General features: G+C 38.5%; 1 protein-coding gene across 1 annotated transcript in view; it reads right to left on the bottom strand.

Annotated features, from left to right (window-relative positions):
- SEL1L3 (SEL1L family member 3) overlaps window positions 1-21,919 on the bottom strand; it is a 32,109-nt gene that overhangs the window by 8,179 nt on the left and 2,011 nt on the right. Inside the window, exons 2-18 of the mRNA XM_008645011.2 lie at window positions 21,541-21,667; window positions 18,699-18,820; window positions 17,219-17,334; window positions 16,412-16,467; window positions 15,278-15,410; window positions 14,549-14,681; window positions 13,697-13,843; window positions 13,049-13,260; window positions 11,322-11,501; window positions 10,072-10,191; window positions 9,304-9,444; window positions 8,157-8,219; window positions 6,571-6,747; window positions 4,887-5,014; window positions 2,574-2,657; window positions 248-338; window positions 54-138 (exon numbers count right to left, since the gene is read on the bottom strand). Coding sequence (XP_008643233.2) covers window positions 54-138; window positions 248-338; window positions 2,574-2,657; window positions 4,887-5,014; window positions 6,571-6,747; window positions 8,157-8,219; window positions 9,304-9,444; window positions 10,072-10,191; window positions 11,322-11,501; window positions 13,049-13,260; window positions 13,697-13,843; window positions 14,549-14,681; window positions 15,278-15,410; window positions 16,412-16,467; window positions 17,219-17,334; window positions 18,699-18,820; window positions 21,541-21,667 — 2,115 coding nt within the window. The remainder of the gene's footprint in view (window positions 1-53; window positions 139-247; window positions 339-2,573; window positions 2,658-4,886; window positions 5,015-6,570; window positions 6,748-8,156; window positions 8,220-9,303; window positions 9,445-10,071; window positions 10,192-11,321; window positions 11,502-13,048; window positions 13,261-13,696; window positions 13,844-14,548; window positions 14,682-15,277; window positions 15,411-16,411; window positions 16,468-17,218; window positions 17,335-18,698; window positions 18,821-21,540; window positions 21,668-21,919) is intronic.

The raw sequence follows: 21,919 nt of genomic DNA, 5'->3' as shown, positions 1-21,919 counted from the left end.
TGAAATTTTAAAAAAAGTAAAATTAAAATTCAGGAAGAATTCCTTATACATACCAAATGACGGAGCATTGACTTGAGAAACAGAGAAATTGTAGTATCTCCAGACACAATCAGTTGCTAGGTATTTTCTTGCTAGGTCCTATAAAGAAAAGAATTGATTCATTCATATCTCAGGTAAGAGACTAGGATCACATGATTATTAACAAGTGCTCCTTTAAGGATAATGAGTTGTGAATACATTTACTCACTGGTCTTTCTTCACAGATGTGTGCTAAATTTGACTGTGACACTTCAATCCCAGTTTCAGCTGCTAAAATATAATGCAGCAGAGCTTCATGCCTAATGTTAGATAAAATAAATGAATGAAAAACCTTACAAAAATAACATGCATTTTAGTTACAGTTAAAAAAACCCCAAAAGGACTAAATTAATTTATAAAATTGCCTACAAGCAAAATTTTGGTACAAAGTTTAAGAGCAAGAGGCTGGGAAACCCGTGCAACAGCGACATGTAGAGGCAATCCTTGGTGTAACCAGCCATGCTGGATCTTGTGAATTTGCAGCCTTTTCCCTCTTGCATTGAAGCTCGACTGGCTCCAGTGTGCATTTACTGTAAGTGCCAGACTGATGGGAAAGAAGATCTGATACTAAGCCCAATTCTCTATTATAATGTTTCAGATAAAATATTCTTAAAAGACTCTACTTAAAAAAAAAAATCTGCAATTAACTTAGCTGTGTATGTATCTGTCTAACATTCATCTGAGTGTTTCTTTGGTACGCTTTACCTGTTATTTATGTGACTTGTTTTTTCTTGTCTTTTTAGACTGAGCTTTTTGAAACAGGATTTGTCTCTCCATATACTTGAATGTATGACTAGAACAAGTCTCTGTCCCTCTAAGGACTCTATGCATCTCACTGACTGTAAAGCAAGTAGTAAAATTTAATACTATGTTTGCAGTATAGCAATTCAGTATTCTGATACTAGACAAGAGCGCCCCCCATGTTCTCTGCCACTCATCTACTCTATAATATGAAGACTGTGCATGCAAAATTAAGAGGAAGTCTTTAAAATCATGTGTGTAGTTTCAAAATCCCAAGATAATAAAAAAACCCACTTGGTGTACTTTTTTCCTTCTGAAGTTTCCTATTAAAGACTAATGATGCCAATGATTTTCTCCACAACACAAAGGCAAAACTATGGCAAGTTTCAGGGTTCAGTGGCTTGTTTAACTGGAAGCACATATGGTCAAATATACATTTGACTTCAAGAGTAGCTGCTTAAGCAAAGCAACTTTAAATCAAATTGTGAAAGTTGTCCTTACAGAACTAGCAGGTGTAACCTCCTGTTATCCAGCTGTTTCTGCATGATTACAAATTATTCCTTGTACTTTCCCTGTGAAAACATCTAGTGAAAGAGAGACCTGGGACTACAGAAGGAGTTCAGGGGAAAGCGGGGAAATCGGTTCATCTGATCCTTAAGTCTCAAAGGGCAACTAAGAAATTACATTTACGACATTTAAATCATTCTTTGAAGATCAAACTACCATGACAGAGAGATGTGTGAAACGTGTCTGCAAACAATGATTGAAGAACACATATTACTTGGTCTGACTGGCAGTGCAATAATTCACACCTATGCAACTTACACCCTGGCATTTCAAGTAGGACTCCAGCAGATTTTCCCTCCTAGCTGTTGAGCCCAGACTTTCTGGAATCTTAATGCTCTGTCATCTACCTGTGAAATGCAAAGTGAGCTGGGCAAAGTCACAGGCTTGCACAACAGAACACGCTACAAAAATGTCAACATATTTTTTCAGTGTTGAAAAGTGAGCTCAGGTCTAAGGAGAAATGTCTGTGATGGACTGAGTAAAAAAAGACACTTCTTCCAGGAATGCATTACTCCAGAACGGTCCACTGAAAGTTTCTTGTAGATCTCCTTAGCCTGAAGCACTAATTCAGTACTTACAGGGGGAAGCTGCAGGACAAATGAGCCATTGTTTTAATCACATATGACAGTCTGATGTTTGCACACACAGTATCTGATGCTCATGCCTACAGAGGCTGCAAAGGTGGAGCATTAACCTGGACACTATTTTGAAACCTCTTGACAGGCTCATTGGATATTACAGCCTCCTATTATGCTTACACAAAAGATACTACTAACCATTCACAGAAAAACGAATAAATCTAATCCAGCAGCCTGAGTTTTCATGACACAGAATTATACAGAAGAGAAAAAGCAACATATGAGATTTGTAACACAGAGAATAGTAGAAGTGAAAGGTGTTCCTCTGGTTAATCCAGTGCACGTTATACAAATATTATGGGATGAGAACCACAGACAGTTGATACAACTATTCCACACTAAAAACTCCTTTTCATTTCATTCTGTCAGAGCTGTTGAATTCCATTTTGGGTCAACTCCTCCTTCCCTTTATCTCAATGGATGTTTTGCAACTGATTTCTGTAGTGCTACTACTTTTTTTTTCTTTGAGATGATCACCTATTATTAATTATTTTATCTTGCTATAAAGTAAGTGAAAAATAGAAAATAAAGAGAACAGAAGAAACATACCATGAAAGTTCCAGATAAGCATTGAGAGCTTTTCTGATTACATGACCTAAGTAGCCATTCTTCTCTGCAATGTGTTTTGCCCAGCTGTGGAATAGAACAAACAAAAAATGAATGGTTGTGCTCCAGTAATGTTATCCCAACTCACGCAGACTCCAAGAACACAAAAGGATATGGGATCACCCTCTGACTTCTTCTATAAGACAAATTATGGAATTTAACAGTAGTCACTGCATCAATCCTGTAACAATTGACTGAGAACATGAAGTCCATTCATCTCTATGAGTGTATTAGAGGCATCCTATGTTTTTTTCGCAGCAATGTTTTTTTCAGAAAACAAATGTAAATTAATAGGTGCTATCAATAATTATCTTCCTATTTTTTGATACAAAATGCCAATTCTACCACGTCAGGAGACTGATATTTTTTGAAAATAAAAAAAAGCAAGCCTTTGTTAGATACAACCTCTCAAGAGTTGTTTGATACAATCTCTCCGAGTTTTTCTGGACATGGACAGCAGCTCCACCACAGGAAGCGTAGAGGATGAGCATGCCCTTATCCAGCAGTATTGTCAGACGCTGGGAGGAGAGTCACCTGTGAGTCAGCCACAGAGCCCTGCTCAGATACAGAACTGTTCTTAAGTGTAAATTTTCTTCTAAAAATTTCTTGGTTTGGGTATTTTTGTTGGGTTTTTTTTTACCCCTCAGCAGTTGCATAGACCTAAGCCAACTTTCAGTAGTTTGAAGGACAAACAAGAAAGAGCACATAAAAAAGGAAAGGAGCAAGATGGCTGCCTACAAGCCCACATTTAAATTATGTGGATACAAATAACATAAATTTGTGTCTTATTGTCCCTACTGTAGCCCGAGTCAGACTCCCGGCTCAATGGCACCTCTCCCTGTGCTTCGCCCCAGCACTCTGCCCTTGGCTTCCCGCTCGAGCAGGACACAAGCTCACAGTTCCATCAGACAGATGACTTGTTAGTTCCACCTCATGATACCAACACAGATCTAACAGATGTTATGGAGCAAATCAACAACACGTTTCCAGCTCGCTGCTCAAGTTTCACTGGCAGACCACAGACCATGTGAAGTGTTCATTGGGATGTGAGCCAGTGCTCCTTGGCATGCAGCACAGCCCTGTTCTACAACCTGCTGGCCGCGCGTTCCACCTCATCAGAAGCCTGCACGGGACCCCGGGACACACGGTGCGCTCTGACCGCGTGTTCTACTTGAAACAGTACAACACTGAATACCCAAAGACGAGGATGTTGTTTAAACACAAAGATATGGTGAATGTTCCTCTCTGTGTAGACATGTGTCTTAACTGGCTGCTCAATGTGTATGATAGTGGCCGAACTGGAAAAATTCGAGTGCAGTCCCTGAAAATTAGCTTGATGTCTCTTTCTAAGGGCCTTCTGGAAGAGAAGTACAGATATCTCTTCAAGGAGGTGGCAGGCCCTACAGAAATGTGTCACCAGAGGCACAGCGTGGGGAAGTGGCAGCCTTTGGTGGCAGCAACATTGAACCCAGTGTGCGCAGCTGCTTCCAACAGAACCACAATAAGCCGGAAATAACTGTAAAGCAATTTATAGACTGGATGCGCTTAGAACCACAGTCTATGGTGTGGCTACCAGCTCTACACTGTGTGGCATCTGCAGAAACAGCAAAACATCAGGCCAAATGCAACATCTGTAAAGAGTGTCCAATTGTTGGATTTAGGTACCGGAGCTTAAAACATTTCAACTATGATGTCTGCCAGAGCTGTTTCTTTTCTGGCCGTACAGCGGGGATTACTGCAACACGCATATATCAAACCAGGAGTCCCGTGGAAAAGAAGTATATATGGACAGATTCGTGGTAGATGTTTCAGAGATGTTTATTTCTCCAGCCGCATGGCCGGAGCTCTGCCGAGGAACTGAGGCAATCACAGGACCCGAGGGGCCTTGCCCACGCAGGGGAACACAAAACAACCAATGGGAACGAGGCTGACCAGGGGCAGGGAAACCCCGTGTCTGTCCCCAGGGCCCCTCTCCCAGGGCTCCATGGCAGGGGGGGAGACCCCAACAGTTTGATACAATCTCTCCGAGTTTTTCTGGAAAAGAAAAGTACTAGAAGTACTCAATATCTCTCAAAATCTACTGGTCATCTAAATAATACATATTCATGCAGATCAAACATTACTGCAGAACCTTTTGCCAAGGAGGTAAGCACCGTGAAGTACAAGGTATTTAGACTATGGACTTAAAAATCACCAATAATCAAAATAATTACATCAGAAATATATTCTCCTTTAATAAATGGTCTCACTACTTACATTACAGCTTTTTCCGGCTCTCTAGGGAAGTCTTCCATATTTCCTGTGATGTAATACAGAGAGCATCGTAAAGTCCCTTCTATATGTCCTCCTTGGGCAGCTTTATAGAAATAGCGTGCAGCAACTGTCTGTGAAGAAACAAGACACAATTATCAACTCTGCATTATTAATCTTCATTGAGATTTCTTCTTCAGGACTCATTTCATCAAATGAATTAAAATAGGTAGCTGGCTAATGAGGGCAAGACAGTTTAACTACTTTTGCACTTAGATGAAATGAATTCTTTCTTCTAATTTTTTAATAGATTAGGCTAGGAAAAGTTTTTAAAAACATATATTCAGGTAATATATGGAACATCAAATAGCAAAGTGTCTAAACATTTAACTAACGCTTGGCTAACATAAAAGTCTTGCATGCACTCACAGAAATAAAAGCAGTTATTCACTAGTAGGAAGATTATTAAGGCATCCTGGAGAACAGGACTTTTGCACTTGGGATGCTAAATGAAGGCTGTGGAGCAGCAGCAATGCTCAGTATGTTCAGCAGAGACCAACCACAGTGCTCAAATCTTTGAAACTGGTTTACAAAAGATAACACAGATTGAGTAAGCAGGGCCAGAGCTAAAGAAGTGGGAAGGCTGTGACTCCACATTTTACCCTCAGGAAGAGTAATCTGTAAAGTAAACCAAACCAGCACACATCCTGAAATAATTTATTTCAAGGAATTTTTAACCATCAATATATGCTTTCTGTGGACTACACAGTATCCATCACAGCCGTAACTTCTTGCCATTGGCTTTGATGAATAAAGAAACCTGGGCATTTTTAGGGGTACTCTTATAATCAGTCCACTCTGAAATGTGTATTTTGGTCCCTGGGGAAGGAAAATGTGTTTGCCACATGCACATGTTGGTGAGCACTGCTGCTGTTGGCAGCAGAAATGCTCACTGTCTGGAATATATCCAGATCTCAGAACTGAAAGGCCTCACTGAAAACATTTTTTGGCTCTAAGTATGAGGTCTGCCTGCATTTATTACAAGTCTTCCTCACTATATTTTTGCTGCTGTTCATACACTACCTAGTAAATTAAAAGAAATATAAATAAAGTAGACCATTCCTACTAGGGGAAAATTTATTTTGCACACACGTTAATGGGTTCTGTCACAGAAAAACAAAATAAAATACTGCCATCTACTAGGACTGTATGACATAGTTACATTTTCAAGTCTGGATTGGAGGCCTCTCACTGCAGTTCTGAGGCTCACAGAAGCTGTGTGAACATAGCATAGCTGTTCATGAGTTCAGGGACAAGGTTGTGTTGCTTTCAGTTATTGTGGAATCCTTTCCCTATAAACTTTTCCAATCCAAAACTGAGAACCCAAAAGGTCCCATGATGTGAGAGCACACACTATCCTTCCTGGCTGCTGTCACTAGAAGGAAAAAAACCTGCACCTGTTTTGTTCCTAAATTAAAAGAATACAAACACATGCACATAATTTTGACTGAGATACCTGAGCAACATCTCCCACCCGAAGCAATCTGACTGAACCCCCCAGTAAAACCCTTCTTTATGATGAAAGGTATCAAAATCCAACTCAGGGTGAACAGAGCAATCTCAAGAATGGGGCAGAAACTTCTAACTTGGGCCCTAATGTAAGAAATAGTACCGTTAAACATTTACTCACTTGATTTCTACCAGGTACTCCGGGGTAAATCCCATCTAAATATAGGACACCAAGGTTGTATGATGCATCTGGATTTCCCAATTCTTCAGCAATTAACCAGTGCTTGGCTGCTTTTCTGTAGTCTCTTTTAAAATTGTGGTAATACCATCCTAATCCATTCACTGCCTGGGGCAAGCCCTTAGGGAAGGAGAACAACAGTCTCAGGTCATACATTTGATTCTGCTTTTTGTTACTTCTGGGACTAGGGGTTATAAAGGTTTGCTGACTTTTTTTTCCCCACTACTCCTCTTTGTGGCCTCGTATTTAGAGTGAGGAATAAGACTCCAGTGTCATCTTACTCTACAGCCACGTGTGCTGACTTTCTCTTGTTGACAAGAACAAACTGTGACTATTTTTCCCATTTCCTCTTCAAAGCCACTTATTCTTGTGAACTCCCAGAAACTGGTTGACAGGATTAGCAATCAAAAACCCCACTTGTTTTAAACTAGAACATTTCCTTGAGAATAAATAGAAAGCAATGAACACAGAACTTTGTAATGCTGCTTTCAAAATGCATTTCACCAACATCATACAGATCTGCTTAAGATATTGCTACTTGCTATTACCAAGTTGCATCTTTGCATTTTGGCTCAAGAGGAGAAAATCTTGAGATGGTTTTTTTTTTTGTTATAATGAGTCACCACCTCCTTGCATAAACTGGTGGATCATCTGGGGCTGTAAGTATGCCAGCAGTGTTATTAACTTGCCCATTAAAATGCAAAAGCTGTTAAACTTTTCAATTGTGATTTTTTTTTTGTATAGAAAATGTGCATTGGAGCATGAGAACCCAAATATCTGAGTTCAAGGAGAGCAAGGGAATTGATGTCTCTAGGAGTCTTCCAAGAAGCTGTTCCTCAGATCCTGAATCAAGGGAATTTTGATGACACCATAAAAGCCTCTCAGTTTATTTAAGCCTTTCCCAAACAGGCAGTAGAACAGATAGTCTCTCCTGTTTCAAAGCAATCACAGAACTGACACAAATCTTTTCTCATGGTGGTCAGCAGTGAAGTCTTACTGTCATAATCAGTAATTTAATTCTGGTTCTAAGAGCTAGGAATGTATTCCAGGTCTAGGTACTCTTTCATTTTTATTCTAAGGACCAAGTCACGGCCTGGGTAATCTGACTGTACTAGATCATTAAATGGAGTGAGGCTCCTCTGCTCCGTGGTGCCTATCAATGTTTCTCCCTACTATGGAAAAATCCATGAGGCTTTGGGACATCCAGGTATTCTCCCTTAATGCTTAGGAACATAAGGCAAACAACATAGTCCTGGATTGAATATTCACTCTGTAAATCACTTAACTAACATCAAGTTGCAAAAGATATAAGTAGAGAGAATTCTTTCTCTTTCACAGAAATTTTGGCTGATTTTGAGTGGTCTAGTCTCCCAATTTGGGAAAATAAGGCTTTCACCATTCATGGTGAGGACACTGGAAGAAGCAAGCAGTATTGACACGGAATTATGGCAACAGGCATTTTATATAAAATTCATTGTTATTAGCACCTGGTACAGAACTCCTACAATAAAATATTGATTGCATTTTACCTTGGCTGCTGCTTTCTTCATCAATTCCAATGCAAGTTTTATATTCTTTTTCACACCTTGACCCTAGGAAATGGATATGTGAAACAATCATTGTTTACAAATGCAGGCTGATAAAAATTCACTTATGCACATTCAAAATGCCTTTTAATGTTGATCCTATTACTTACTGTTATTTGGCTTTAAACAGTTACAACAAAATGAACAGCTTTGTGTTCATCCTTCCTTCACAAAATCTCAGTGATTCAGTCTAGAAACAATTATTTCACCAATATATTCAAGGGATTTTTATGGATAAATAATATCACAGATCATTAATTTTGAGCAGCTAAGGAAGAACGAATAGCATTCAGAGGGGAATAAGTTGTGCACAACTTGGCAGTGAGCAAGAGCTCTCAGCTTTCCTGAAAAAGGATGTTAAGAGTGTCTCTACGGGAAATACACAGATGTCATGCTTATGATGTTCACACAAATTAATTCCAGACATAGGTCAAATAGATTATGTGTGCTCAAAATCAGCACAAGCAAAACTTAAGCAAGCACTTTCTAGAGAAAAACCCTCCACTGTCAAAGGAATGACAACCAAACAGTTCCTCACTAATATTTCTAACTTTTAGTGCTCTTGAATGTCTTAGGGGGTGACATCACTTAGCTGATACACCTTTATCTGACTCAGGTGGGGTTATGCCTCAGTTGAGCCTCATCTGTCTACTGCTTCTTGCAGGGAAAAGTAACTGCACGCGGAGATAATTTAATTCCAACTAAAAAAAATCCTAGAGATCTAATAAAGGGCATTCTAAGAAAGGATCAAACCTTTACCTACATCTCTACACCAAAGCCTATGCCTACTAGCTGGTTGGATTTTTGAGGAGACAAGACATTAGGAAAAATTACTATCCACAATTTGGTTGGTATTTTGATCTTGAATCTGGCTAGGAACAAAGTAACTAGACTGCTTTCAAATTGGGCGTTTTAAAATTTTTGTGCCTTTTTGGTAAAAGTCAACATTAGCTTCATCACTATTGATTGATTTTCAGAGTAAATCTAAAAGCACTTGTATACACTCTTACTGTGTGTCACTGCAGATAACTTAGAAACATCATGTTATAGGAATGATTATTTTGAAGTGAAAACATGAAACATGACTTACCTTAAACAACACAATGGCATAATCATATATTAACACTGGATCTTCTGTTTCTATTGCACCCTTTGCATACCATTCTATTGCAGCTTCAGGATTTTTTGCCACTCCTTGTTGACCCCAAAACAGCATCTGAGCCAAACGTTGCTAAAAGAAAACAACATCAGGAGTAATGCTATGAATGCTAGTATTGAAACTGGAATTGCAGGAGCAGACTTTTGCAGACTTAGATGCATTTCAAATATGTGAAGAAAATACTACACACCCTCAATAGTTTGAAAACAACTGGTTATCAGGAATATTCAGAGGCCTTTCCAATGGTGGAACGTACTGATACTAACTTTACAGCAGGGTACTTTTTACAGCTGTCAGTATCATAGAAGTCTGGACTGATTTAAGAGCAGAAGTAAGTAACAGATGGATTTGATGCGTGTAAATGTCTCAGTATTACAATATATTGCTACCAGTCTCAGATCAGCAGCAGTAATTGCACTGTCTCAAATACAAAACCAGGGAAAAGGATCAGAGAAGGAGGTTGCCAAGACTTGACAACTCTTCCCTTTTGCCTCGCATCATTGTTATGGCTTTTGCATGATTACTGGATATTATTGGACAGGAACGTGGGAAATAGTTCAAGCTGGGAAAAAAAAAGCAATTCTGGGTGAAAGGAGAAAATGTCTGTCCACTTTCCTCTGCAACTTTCCTACGTGGTCTATAAATGTACTTTCCTGAGTGTGTCTAAAACCAAGAAAGGGGAAATGTATTACTTTATACCTGTGCAGCTGCATTTCCTCTTGTTGCTTCATGTTTTAACCACATAAAGACATCACCATTTTCTTTTGTTTGAGCTTTTAGCAGTTCATCATCCATCAGTCTTATCGTTTCAACAAATGCCTGAAGAGTAGGTGAACAGAAAAAAATTAATTTCCACATGAATTTCACAATGAATTTCTACATCTGCTACCAAAATGGAAATGTTGTCCATTTTCTGCTTATCCCTAAAAATTCACGATCAGTTCTCAGTTTTAAAATTCTCATCACTCCTCTGCTGGCCAGTGCATTAAGAACTATTCTCACTTCCACTGTAAAAAACATTTACTGATTTGTTCCAAAACTATAAGTCCACTCTACACGGAGAGATATACCAAGACACCAACAAGTGAAAAAAAAACCCCAAACCATCTTTTGGTTTTAATTGCACTTAAAAATGACAAAGAAGTGTTTTTAAGCATTTTAAGGATTTTTAATTTCTATAGAAATCTCTTTCAAAAGATAAAAAAAGCTAGCAGAAAGCTTGATGAAGACCTGACTCACGGCACTCTTATCTTGGTAAATCTGCTGATTTTTTTAGTTCTTCAGCAATTAAAATCTCTCTATCTTTTGTACAATAATCATTCTTTCTGATAAGCCAGGATTCTGGCACTAACCTACCTCGACTATTCTTTACAAATAAAGTTCTGTTACCTCCTGTTTAGCAGCTTATTCTAAAATCATTTTATTGTAACTTTATCAGATAACTATTTAACCAAGTCATTAAATTTGATTATAGAAAAGGTGTAAGTATGGAGAGGACAATTCATCTTTTGTAGGAACTTCATGATGTCTGTCTACTGAAACAGCAGATCAGTTGCTTAATAAACACATCCAATTATATTAATAATTGAAAATCTGAGTGAGGATTTAGGGCCCAAGAATAAGGCTTGGGCTTTAACAAAAAACAGGCTTGTGGACAATTCTGAGGATTTGAGTCCGATTTTGATTTTGATTCCCCCTTCCTAAGAAACACAGTAATGATATCTACATACAATTTGGGGGATTTTGTAACAATCATAGAATCACAGAATGATTTGGGCTGGAAGGGACTTTTAAAGACCATTTAGTCCAACACCCCTGCCACAGGCAGGGACTGAAATCACATGAGCTAGTATTTGTACATCAAGACAAAAATCTTCTAGCCACATAAAATAAATATGAAAAATAACTTGCACAGAAAACAAATTCAGATATATTTATAACTCTTTTACCTGTTCCCCTTTTATATTGTGTTGATCCAGGGATGTCTTTATTGCAATATTACTGTAATAAGCATATGACAGCTCCAAATCAAGTGGATAGTTATTAATGCCTTGGTAATGTTTATAGCCAAGATTCATCACAGAAAGTCTCTCGTTCCCCTGAGCACCAACTAAACTATACAGCAGTCCCTGGCAAAAATCAACAGACATAAACAAGAGTGAATTCACTGCACATCTCACAAGTTAAGCACTTTGCAGGAGATTTACAGGGAACAGAATGTTCATACTCATACCTGATTTACTAGCTATATCATGTAAACACAGTTACAGAAGCAAGCACAGCCCTAAAGCAGTTAAAATGTCTTATGTTTGCACAGAAAGACTTGAGAGAAAAACTAGGCTCTAAACACTTTTCAAGTATTGCATTTATTCTGTCACCACTAAGTGTGCAGCAATTTTTTAATGTCATTTTACTACAGTGTTGTTTATACTCTGACACTTTTTATACTCAGCAGTGACTTAACTACTCCCACTGATGCCAACTGGAGTTTTCACACCGAATTCAGTGGAAACATATGGAAGCTAACAAACAGCATTTGAAAATCTTACCCTAGAGTTCTGACAGGACTAGTAGGATGGGATCTATGGCTGATAAGGTTTTAGCACAAATCATCCTTGAGGTACATGTTAGTTGGTCTATGCACCACACATTTGCCAAAAAACATTTTCAGCACTACTATTATTTTTTACATACACAGTAAGAAAACCAGTGGTGTCCCATCTGTGCTGGATATTAAATTGTTTCCTACACTATCTGTAGCAGATCAAATGATAAAATGACTTAGCCTCCATAATTAGCACTAGGTATACTCTATAATTAGGGTATAAAAAACGTTCCTGTCTAAGGTTTCTTGTTTTTGAAGAATTGCAGGTGAGCTCGGTCTCTGATTGGCCTGTCAGGGGTTCTTCTGATTTCTAATCCTGTATCCACAACAGACACATCATCTGCTCTTTATGAGTGTTTGATATTATACTATTATATCACAATTAAATATCTAATGGAAATTTTAGAGTTGCCTTCTTCCCCGGACATATGAACATCTACCCTTTATTTGACCTTGCAATAGAATCACATCGAAACATTTCAGTTATTTGCAACCTGCCTAAGACGTCAGGAGTTCTCAAACTCTGCAGTTGCTCAGCTGAAGCACGGTCACTTTTTTACAAAAGAAAACTGTCCTACTTTGCCTACCCTTGCTCATTTGACCCCCACAATATGCTCAGCGTCACATTTTTGCACACTCTAAAATCAGACTTCTTTCCTGACTGTACCATGCAACCTTTCCACTTCGGATTTGCCTGATCTGAGACATTTTTCCTACCTGTCTTCAAATGACTGTGGATGACTCAAGGGCTCTTACTCATCCTAGCTCCACAGTGACTAGGAAAAGCAGTACTCTCTATGCTGTTCACTTTACCACCATTTTTAGGTCTTTACTAAATCATTGATTTCCTTGTTCTGCTTGAGCAGGATAAAGTCTCCCACCATCAGGCCTTCATATAGATATCACTGCCATCAAGGTATTAATTAGTAGCTTTATTGGAGAATCCCTTCAACCACCACCTAGGTCTGAATGCCACTTCACTTTTTTAAATTCAATTGATCATCCCATTTCTTAAAAGCCTTTAAAGGTAATTGATTTCACAGACATAACAGAACATATTAAATGTAGTACCTTTATACGATCCACAGACACACCGAGCCCTGTTTCAAATATAACTGCAAGAAAATAGGAAGCCTTATGGTATCCACAACAACTGGAATCCACCAGGAGAGGCACAGAGGAGCCCAAATTGCTGAGGCCATTGGCGCTGGACAGACCTTTCACAACCTTCTCAAATATCCTCCGGCCAACTTCTACAACTGTATCACTTCCATCTTCTAACACTAAAAATCAAATATAGGACACACAGTTATTGCAAGAGTTAAAATTAGGAACCAATTTCCCCTCCTTAATTTAACGGGACTCAGACAGATTCTGTTATTTCTCATGCTGAATGGTATTCTCAACATAGATAAACAAAATTCCTAGAGACACAAGGTATTATTGAATATGAAGAGTGAATAAAAATCCAAAAGACCATCTCAAAGTAACTAACCACTAAAAGCATAAGGATACTTCTATGATTCCTTCTATCTAATAAGCCATCCTTTCATCTGCAGCATATTGAAACATATAAGCCACATAATACTCCTTTATAAAGTTAGCTGATATGAAAAACAAAAGTATAACACATGAACATAAGTCAAATGATACTAAACTACACAACAAATATTGTTGAGTTATTTAAGAGCAATAAAAAAAAAAAGGAAACATGATTACCATCTGGACTACTGAAATCCATCTCTTGTAACAGTTTGAACAAAGTGTGGTACTTTTCCCTGAGCTCTTTTCCCCACATGAAAGCATCACATTTGGATTTTTCTCCATATTTGTGAATCAGTTCCAAATAATAGTTTTCATAGTAACCTAAAGAAAACAACATATTTAAGACATGAAAGCTGACTTTTTGGTCTTGATAACAAGTTTATGACAGAAAAAAAGATGTTTCTAGGACACTAAAAATTCATGGACAAGATGAACACACCCTTAACACAAAGCAGTGCTAAAAATTCATCCAGCTAGCACAGGCCACTTACAAATACATTTAGATTTCTTCTTCCATACTCCAGTCACAATGCATGCAACCGAATTCTAGTTAGAAACATAAGCTAGTTTTCAGCACACATTTAAGCTATGTCATTCTTCTTTCACCAAAGTGGACACTTTGGTAGAAAACTGTTAATTACTGAATGTAAGACAACTTTGGCAGAAACATTCTAGCAAAACCCACCCATTTGCCTCTAGGGTCATTTCAAAAATGAAATGGAAGAGAGGCAATTGCGTAGCGTACATAAAAGCTTGAAAGTATTTCTTTGTCCCTTTATGAACCTCTCTAATTAGAGAAGACATATCAAGATAATTTAAGTTTTTATTCCATGACACAAAAGTATTTGCAGGGACAAAACCCCAGTTCTAGCTATCAGTAACAAGACTAAACTCTTCAAATTGCATTTTTTTCTTGTTATGACTGAATTAAAGTTTACTTTTGATGATCAATATCCAGATTATTAAAGGACGGAAAACAGGTCTCCAAAGATGACAGTTTAGAATTCATCACAGATCAACACTTACAACTTCTGCGCATTTTTTCGCCTTGTCTTACAATATATGTGTAGTCATAAACTATTTCTTGAATGTCCATACATCTCTCGTAGTAAAGTTCAATTTGTTCCACTGTGTCTTTGTCATGATGAGGGTTAGAAATCTATAAAAAGGCAAATGATGGATACATGACATCGCCAGTATCTGTTGTTGTGCATGCTCAGCTAGAAAGATGCATTGTACACAAATAACAAAAGGAAACAGATTCTTCACTACCATCAGCTTATCTGGCACATCATATTAGTGTGTCAGACAACCTGATGCTCGCCACAGTAGACTATTGTCTATTTAAATGGTCAGCATAATCCAAAAATCACAGACAAGTTTCCAAAACTGGCCAAACCTATGTGACTTTTTACCATCAGTTTTATCAAAACCATAGATTAATCAAATGTGTCCAACTCCGTATCATCAGAAACTCTGCGAACAAAGCAATACTGAAAATACATCCTTATTAAATATAGATTTACAAACACTCCTTTACACACACACTTCCCGAAATATTATCATTTAGCATTTGAAATGGTAACTAATACTGCTAGATTTCAACAGAAAATTATCATATATGACATATGTTCCCAGATACTATGGTGTTTCATCCCTAGTTTATCACCTGATGAGCACTCCATCTGAAAAAATAAAATAGAGTCATAGTTGGCTGCTAATATTTCAACATTTCCAAGTAGTGCTTCTGCTTACCTGTTCTGTTTCCAACACACTGAGACGATAATATTTCACAGGTCCAAAAAACGCTTCAATACCATTTACATACCCACTGCCTCCAAGAACAAAGTATCCAGCAGTGTCATCATAATAGAAATCTTCCCTAAAACTTGAGAACATGAAAGAGAAGTAAGCGCACTATCTAGAGGTACTGTGAAAGAAGAAAGAGAAATTAGTATTTCTCAGAATTTCTGCAACTGACAGTCTTAAGCTCATTGCCAGTATCCTTTTCTTTTCTCATTTATTTACTCTCAAAATCTACTCTGCAATTTAGTGTGATAAATTTTGCAGTAAAATTAACAAATTCCTTGTCTACAAACATATTAAACCAGGAGGGTGTTTTATTTTTCTGATCTGTAAGTATCTTTTGATATTTTATGCATCATTACTCAACCTCAATTTTTTCAGTTCCACATTTCCCTTTCACTTTTCTAAAATCAGCATATGAAAATTTAAGTTACCTTTCTCCAAGAGTTATCATCTGCAACTTATCAATTTCTGTTTTTTAAAGCACAGCAGAGAAGGAACAACCCTGCAGTCAGGGTTGACTTGCCATGCAGTTCACTGTTAGGTAGTTCCCTTATCAACAGTGGCCTTTTTTAGTTATTTGCACAAGAAAGAGTCCATCTTAAATTATAGTGAAAGAGAACAACTAAAGATCCATTTAAAAAATTATTCTGTTGCTTAGAATAAAGAACAGAGCAAGAATACTTTTGGTAGCAATTTTGCTCTCTAACTAAGCAAAGCAAGTAACAATTTCCCTGGTTTAATACTACCTCTCACATCAACAGTAAAACTAGACTTCAGTAAGACCGAAAGTTCATTTGAAGACTGATCTTAATGCCACTGACCTGCCAATCAGCTTGTAGTGGGGGTTATCAAACTCTAGATCATGCACCATGTTAACTCATGGCATTAACAAAAATACTCAGCTTGTGCTTAATGTAAGCACATTAAAGCAAACTGAATTTGAAAGCATAGTGTGGAAAAAGACCACAGACATTTTTCAAATCAACTGGAATCTCAGTTACAAACTTGTGCTCTCCTCCTATTCTCTGTATCTGAACATATACACGCATATTACTCCACAAAGGGGAAAATGCTGCTTACGTAAAAGATTGATGATGATGTCTTTTCAAGTTCTTCCCAACACTGCTTACTTCAATCTAAAAGAGCACAAAATATTAATTACAATAAAAGAAATGTTATAGGGTACATTTATTACAGCATCAAGTTGCTCCCGGGGAGGTTTAGATTGGATGTTAGGAAATACTTCTTCACTGAAAGGGTTGTCAAGCACTGGAAGAGGCTGCCCGTGTTAGTGGTGGAGTCATCATCCCTGGAAGTGTTCAAGGAACAAGTGGATGTGACACTCAGTGCTCTGGTTTTAGTTGGTATCGTGGTGTTTGGTCAAACGCTGGACTCGATAATCTTTGAGGTCTTTTCCAGCCCAAATGATTGAATGATTTTTTTTCAATCCACAGCCTGAAGTCCTTCTCCCCAGGGCTGTTCTCCACCTACTCTCTGGCCAGCCCATGTTTGTGCTTGGGAATCCCCTGACCCAGGTGGATTGGACTTGTTGAACATCACAAGGTTCACACTGGCCCACCTCTCAAGCCTGTCCAGGTCCACTGGATGGCACCCCTTCCCTCCAGCATCTCAACTACACCACACAGCTTGGTGTCATTAGAAAACTTGCTGAGGGTGCACTCAATCCAACTCAATTAATCAAAGTTGATTTCCCAAAGCAGGATGGTCTGAACATGTCCTCAACTTCTAGTTTTACATTTTCTTTTGCTTTGTCAGCATATACAATTTACAGTATTTCTCTCAGTCTCAGCTACTAACGAGTCGTCAGAGGCACAATCAAATTATACAAATCTCAGCCTTGATCCTGTAATTCATTAGCAAGCATACCTGTCCACCCTTAAAGGAGATATCCAGTCGAAACCATTGCTTTAGAGGAAGGCTGAAGCTAGTTTTCACTGCAAGGTCATCCCCTCTCACGAGATGCATCTGAATATGCACATAACCTGACAGCAAGAAAGGAAGAATAAGAAAATAAACACCACAGAAACATTAGCAGCAAGAATGGGTTTACTAATGCATTCTTCACAGTGATTCTGTCCTTTTCAGCCCCTTCATCACCAACAACAGAAATGTGGGCACTTACCAACCCATACACCAGCTCTCAGAGAGTCCCACAGACAGTGCTCCACAGTATTTCAGTTACACATCTCAGATGCTGATGCTCAGGCTCCCACATGAAACCACAGACTGAAAACCAACTGTCTGAGGGTTAAACAGACTAAATCTAAGGCAAACAGGGAGGCTGCCACAGTTGATCTCAAACACCAGAAAGCAGTTGTGACTTGCAGTAAACAGCACGAGGGACCAGTAAACAGTGGCATCCACTCAGCACTCAACTGGTGACATGTGACTGCAATGATCAAGTACAAGATGACTCTACCCTCCACTTCTTGGACCTGCAAAAGCTACACTCATGGTCTGAGCTTTTAAGACCAGGACAGGCTATTATGATAATCTAGCCTAACACTGAGAATAAAACTGGCCCTAAAACCTTGCCAAATAAATCTAAGGTCAAGCTGATAACTTCCATTTTTTTTGTTCTTCAAAGAAAAGCATCTGGTTTATAATGGACAGATTAATTATCAAAATTGGCTACATGACAGAGAAAACGAAAATGACAAAAATAACAGAGAGGAAGAGGTCAGTTGTCAAACTTGCAAGGAAGGATGAAAAAAACGTATGATGAGAAAGCCAGGTGTGCACTTTTAAAACTCTGCATGCTTATTTCCTCTGTGAGCCTGGCAGCCAGCTCCCAGCTGCCTTCTAACAAGAATAGACCCCCTACTGCAAGTTTTGTGAGACTAAGACAGTGCTACCTCTTTCCTCTGGATCAGGGAAACAGACTGATTCTTGAACACTGCAATGCAGGCAAGACCTTGAATGATCTGGGCTTTTTCTGAGGTTACTTCAAATTATCAAAACTTTTTATGTTGTATGTATATAGGAATTAAGATCAATTTAAAATAACACTTCAATAATAACAAGAAAGCTTGTTCATTGAGGTAACAGGTAAGACTGTTTAATCTCAGTTTATGTTCCTGGCTGTTAAGATTCAGGCTATTCTCCTGACAAAGCAGACATTTCCTGAAGTTTGCCAAGACTAGATGCTATGCAACTACTTCTCAGTCTTCTGTTAATTTAGTAGCTACTTTCCTACTGAGACATTATAGTCAAAAAGATGCATTTTGCAAGGGATCAATTTCACAAAATAGGTCTGATAACGTACTTTTATAAATGTTATTCCTAGGCACAGATCTAAAAAGACTGTATTAGACCTCTTCTGAAAGCCATTAATAATATCCCTTACCTTCCTCATTTAGAAATACAGCAGGAGTACCATACATTTCTTTTGAATCAATAAAATAGAGTATACCACACAGATCCTTTTCACAGTGATGGAGTAGATACAGCCAGATTGAAACGGTGAACCTGCATGAGCAAGAACAAACAAAAAATCCACTCCTGATGAGAAATCTCTCTATATAATTTGAAAAGCATGCATTTCACTTTAATTTAGCAAATCTGTTTCACACATGTAATCTTCAGAATAGAAAAAATCCTCTGCATTGAAAACCCTCAGAACAACCACACTTAAGACTCTTGGATCTTTGATCTCTAACGGCAGACTTTTGTGGTAACAACAGGAGAAGAGAGTAAGGAAGCATTATCTGAATCAATTCCAGAATGCTGGGTCAGAGCTGCTTCCAGATCCCACATCAACAAGGAACTGAAAACACAACCGAGAAAAACTGGAGCCAACCTCCCACATACAGACTACAGAACCAAATCCCCAGATGCATGGTCTTGTCACCTTGATTGTCAAAGCCAGTAAAAACTATAAGCTGTGTCTTCTATACTAAAAGAGAACTGTGAAAATGTGCTTGGGAGAAGCAGTTAAAAATGAATCCAATCTCTGGACAGTGCAGATAGGTATGAATAGGTGTCACAGAAGTATCATAGGATAAATAAAGGCAGAGCCTCTGCAAACTATGAACAGTGCAAAATAAAAAAACAAACACCAACAGTGTTCTAAGTGCTATGTACTTAGAAATTTCTGTTCAAAGCTGGTTGAGGCACTAAAAGCAGAATTTATACCACAGTCTCTAATTTTAAGGAGTTCCTCTGTGCCAGACTAAATCTGCTTCCATGCTCTTAACAGAAATTTGATCACTTATTCCTGTAACATTGCCACAGCAGTTAGGTCAATGCTGAATGACTTTGAAAATTGTACCTCCAATGTACAATTCAGCAAAGCATTATAATTATTATCATATCTGATGAAATAGTTCACTTTTCTTAGTGACCTTCAGAAAGAGACTTAATGACCTTTTGCATTTCTATAATCAATAAAAATGGTCAATATTTGTTTATAATATTTTAGAATTGGGTCAGCTTGCCTTGCTTCTCTCTCAAGAAATTGCTTAGCATGAGTACCTTGTATCTTTTCCTAAACTAAACCACTGTAGGTCTGAAAGCCGAACACCTGCTTTCCTGCTTTAAAAAAAAATTCAAGGGTGATTAAGTTTTCCCTAATGGAAACTATGCCTCAAATAGCTAATAACACTATTTTCTCCAGAGATGGTACATGGATGAGGTAGAAAGGTTTGTAAATGACAATCACTTGTATATTGATTGTTAGGACCTACAGGCAAACATTGTGCTTCCAGAAATACTGCTCATGTATCCATGCTTATATATTGTTCTTTTCATCTATCATCTCTGCCAATACAGCAAACTCAATTGCCTCAGTCTCCATTCAATCCTTGACTGCCAGTCTGAGACCGTATTTGTTCTGGACACATTTTTTGGGACAGAGTTTGGGACAATGCTGACTCATTTCGTATCCCCATTGCTGCAGAATGCCAAACAGTGTGAGTAGTCCCTTACAGTCCCAGCCTGCCCTAAGGCTCTCCACCTCAAATGACAGTTACCTATCTCGGGCTCTTTCTTTACAACTCCCTGATTGAGCCAAACAAGTCACCTCAGCTAGATCCATCTGCTTCTGTTGACCTTTTGTAGAGTGGGGAACCACTGTTCTGTCACACAGCCACGACACACACTGAAGACATCACCTGAAGGCAAGAACTATGTGGAGTGGGTACAAAGCTGCATAAATTCATGCCATATACTCTAAATGAGAGCTTGAGTGCCTCAGTGCCAGAAGCAGAATGCAACTGTGTTGGTGAGCAAAGGGCAGCAGACCCATCCTGAAGAGACCAGGAGCTAAAAATTGCTCTGTACTTATGGCTTCATTTATGGTTTGAGAGCTAGTAATTTGCATGCAACCTGTGCTCTCTGGCAAGTCTTCTTTGGCACTCTTCTTGTGGCCGCAGGCCAAATGCAAACCAGCAGGCAAGTTCCAGTTCCTGCAATCATTTCTTACTTCTGTAATGATGTTGCCAGGGTAAGAGGATCTGGTGGAAGGGAGGTATATTTATATATCTCTTTTCCCCTCAAGTTGCAAAACATGACTGAAGAGTTGTGACAGTTTTGGGAAGGGGGACCAGAGTTGAGCAAGATGACCTTACGAGAGTGATTTCTCTGTAACTGAAAAGTGTGCAGGGGCTAAGGAGTTGTACTCCTGTCTAAATAGGAGAGTTTACACAGCAGTGGTAGAAGGAATTGGAGTGAGCTCAAACTGAAAGACTTATCTAGGCAGAGGATTCTATCACTAAGGGCTTGTCAGCTGCAAAATACACTACAGTGTGAATTTATAGGGATAAAGCTGTTCATGCCGCTTGCCCTTGCAAGAAATCCTACTCTGCTCTTGGTCTGCAAACAATGTTAGAAATGCAGATCTGTCTGTAATGCAGAAAACCCCAGGTTAGCTAGTCATGAGGCAGCAGTCTGATCATGACCGCAGGATACAGCTAACAGCCTCCTAACTGTACCTAACCCATTCAGTGACACCTACCAGTCACACCTCCTACACAGCACTGCACTAACACATACTGTAAGTATCTTCCTGAGGTTCAGCTTAAGCCTGTCCAAAACTGGAATCAGAAGGGTCTGCTAACTAGGTTCCTTTGGCACCTTTTCTCAAACTAGGCAGTATTCCTTTAATTTGTGGTATAGTCCAAGAGTTTAAGTACATTCTATAGCCTTCGAAACCCAAATACGGCCCCGTTCAATTACTTGCATATACTTACATGGGATAATCAATCTGATGTTGTCTGACTGTCTCAAGTTCTCTGTTTTCAAACTGTTCAAATTTCTTCACAATTCCTGTTTTTTCTCCACTGGAAGCATATATAAATTCGAGAAGCTGGACACCATCTGCAAAATACAATCTTTCTTTATCTGACAGACAGAAAGCATTGGTAACTAATTAATAAGATCACACTCCTACAGTCAAACATTTAAATCACACAACAGATTAAAAGTTAATACAAACTTTCAATAAGTCCTTAAACACAAGTTCACTTGTAGTTAAATAGTTGCTGCTATTAAATACATTACAGTCTTGGACCAAATAACCCATGAAAAGTGAAATTGAGCCTGTTTCCAGATGGAATTAGAAGCAGGGAA

This window comes from Corvus brachyrhynchos, unplaced genomic scaffold (assembly GCF_000691975.1).
Source record: "Corvus brachyrhynchos isolate BGI_N302 unplaced genomic scaffold, ASM69197v1 scaffold80, whole genome shotgun sequence".
Taxonomy (NCBI): Eukaryota; Metazoa; Chordata; class Aves; order Passeriformes; family Corvidae; genus Corvus; species Corvus brachyrhynchos.
This window is presented reverse-complemented; position numbering and strand designations above follow the sequence as displayed.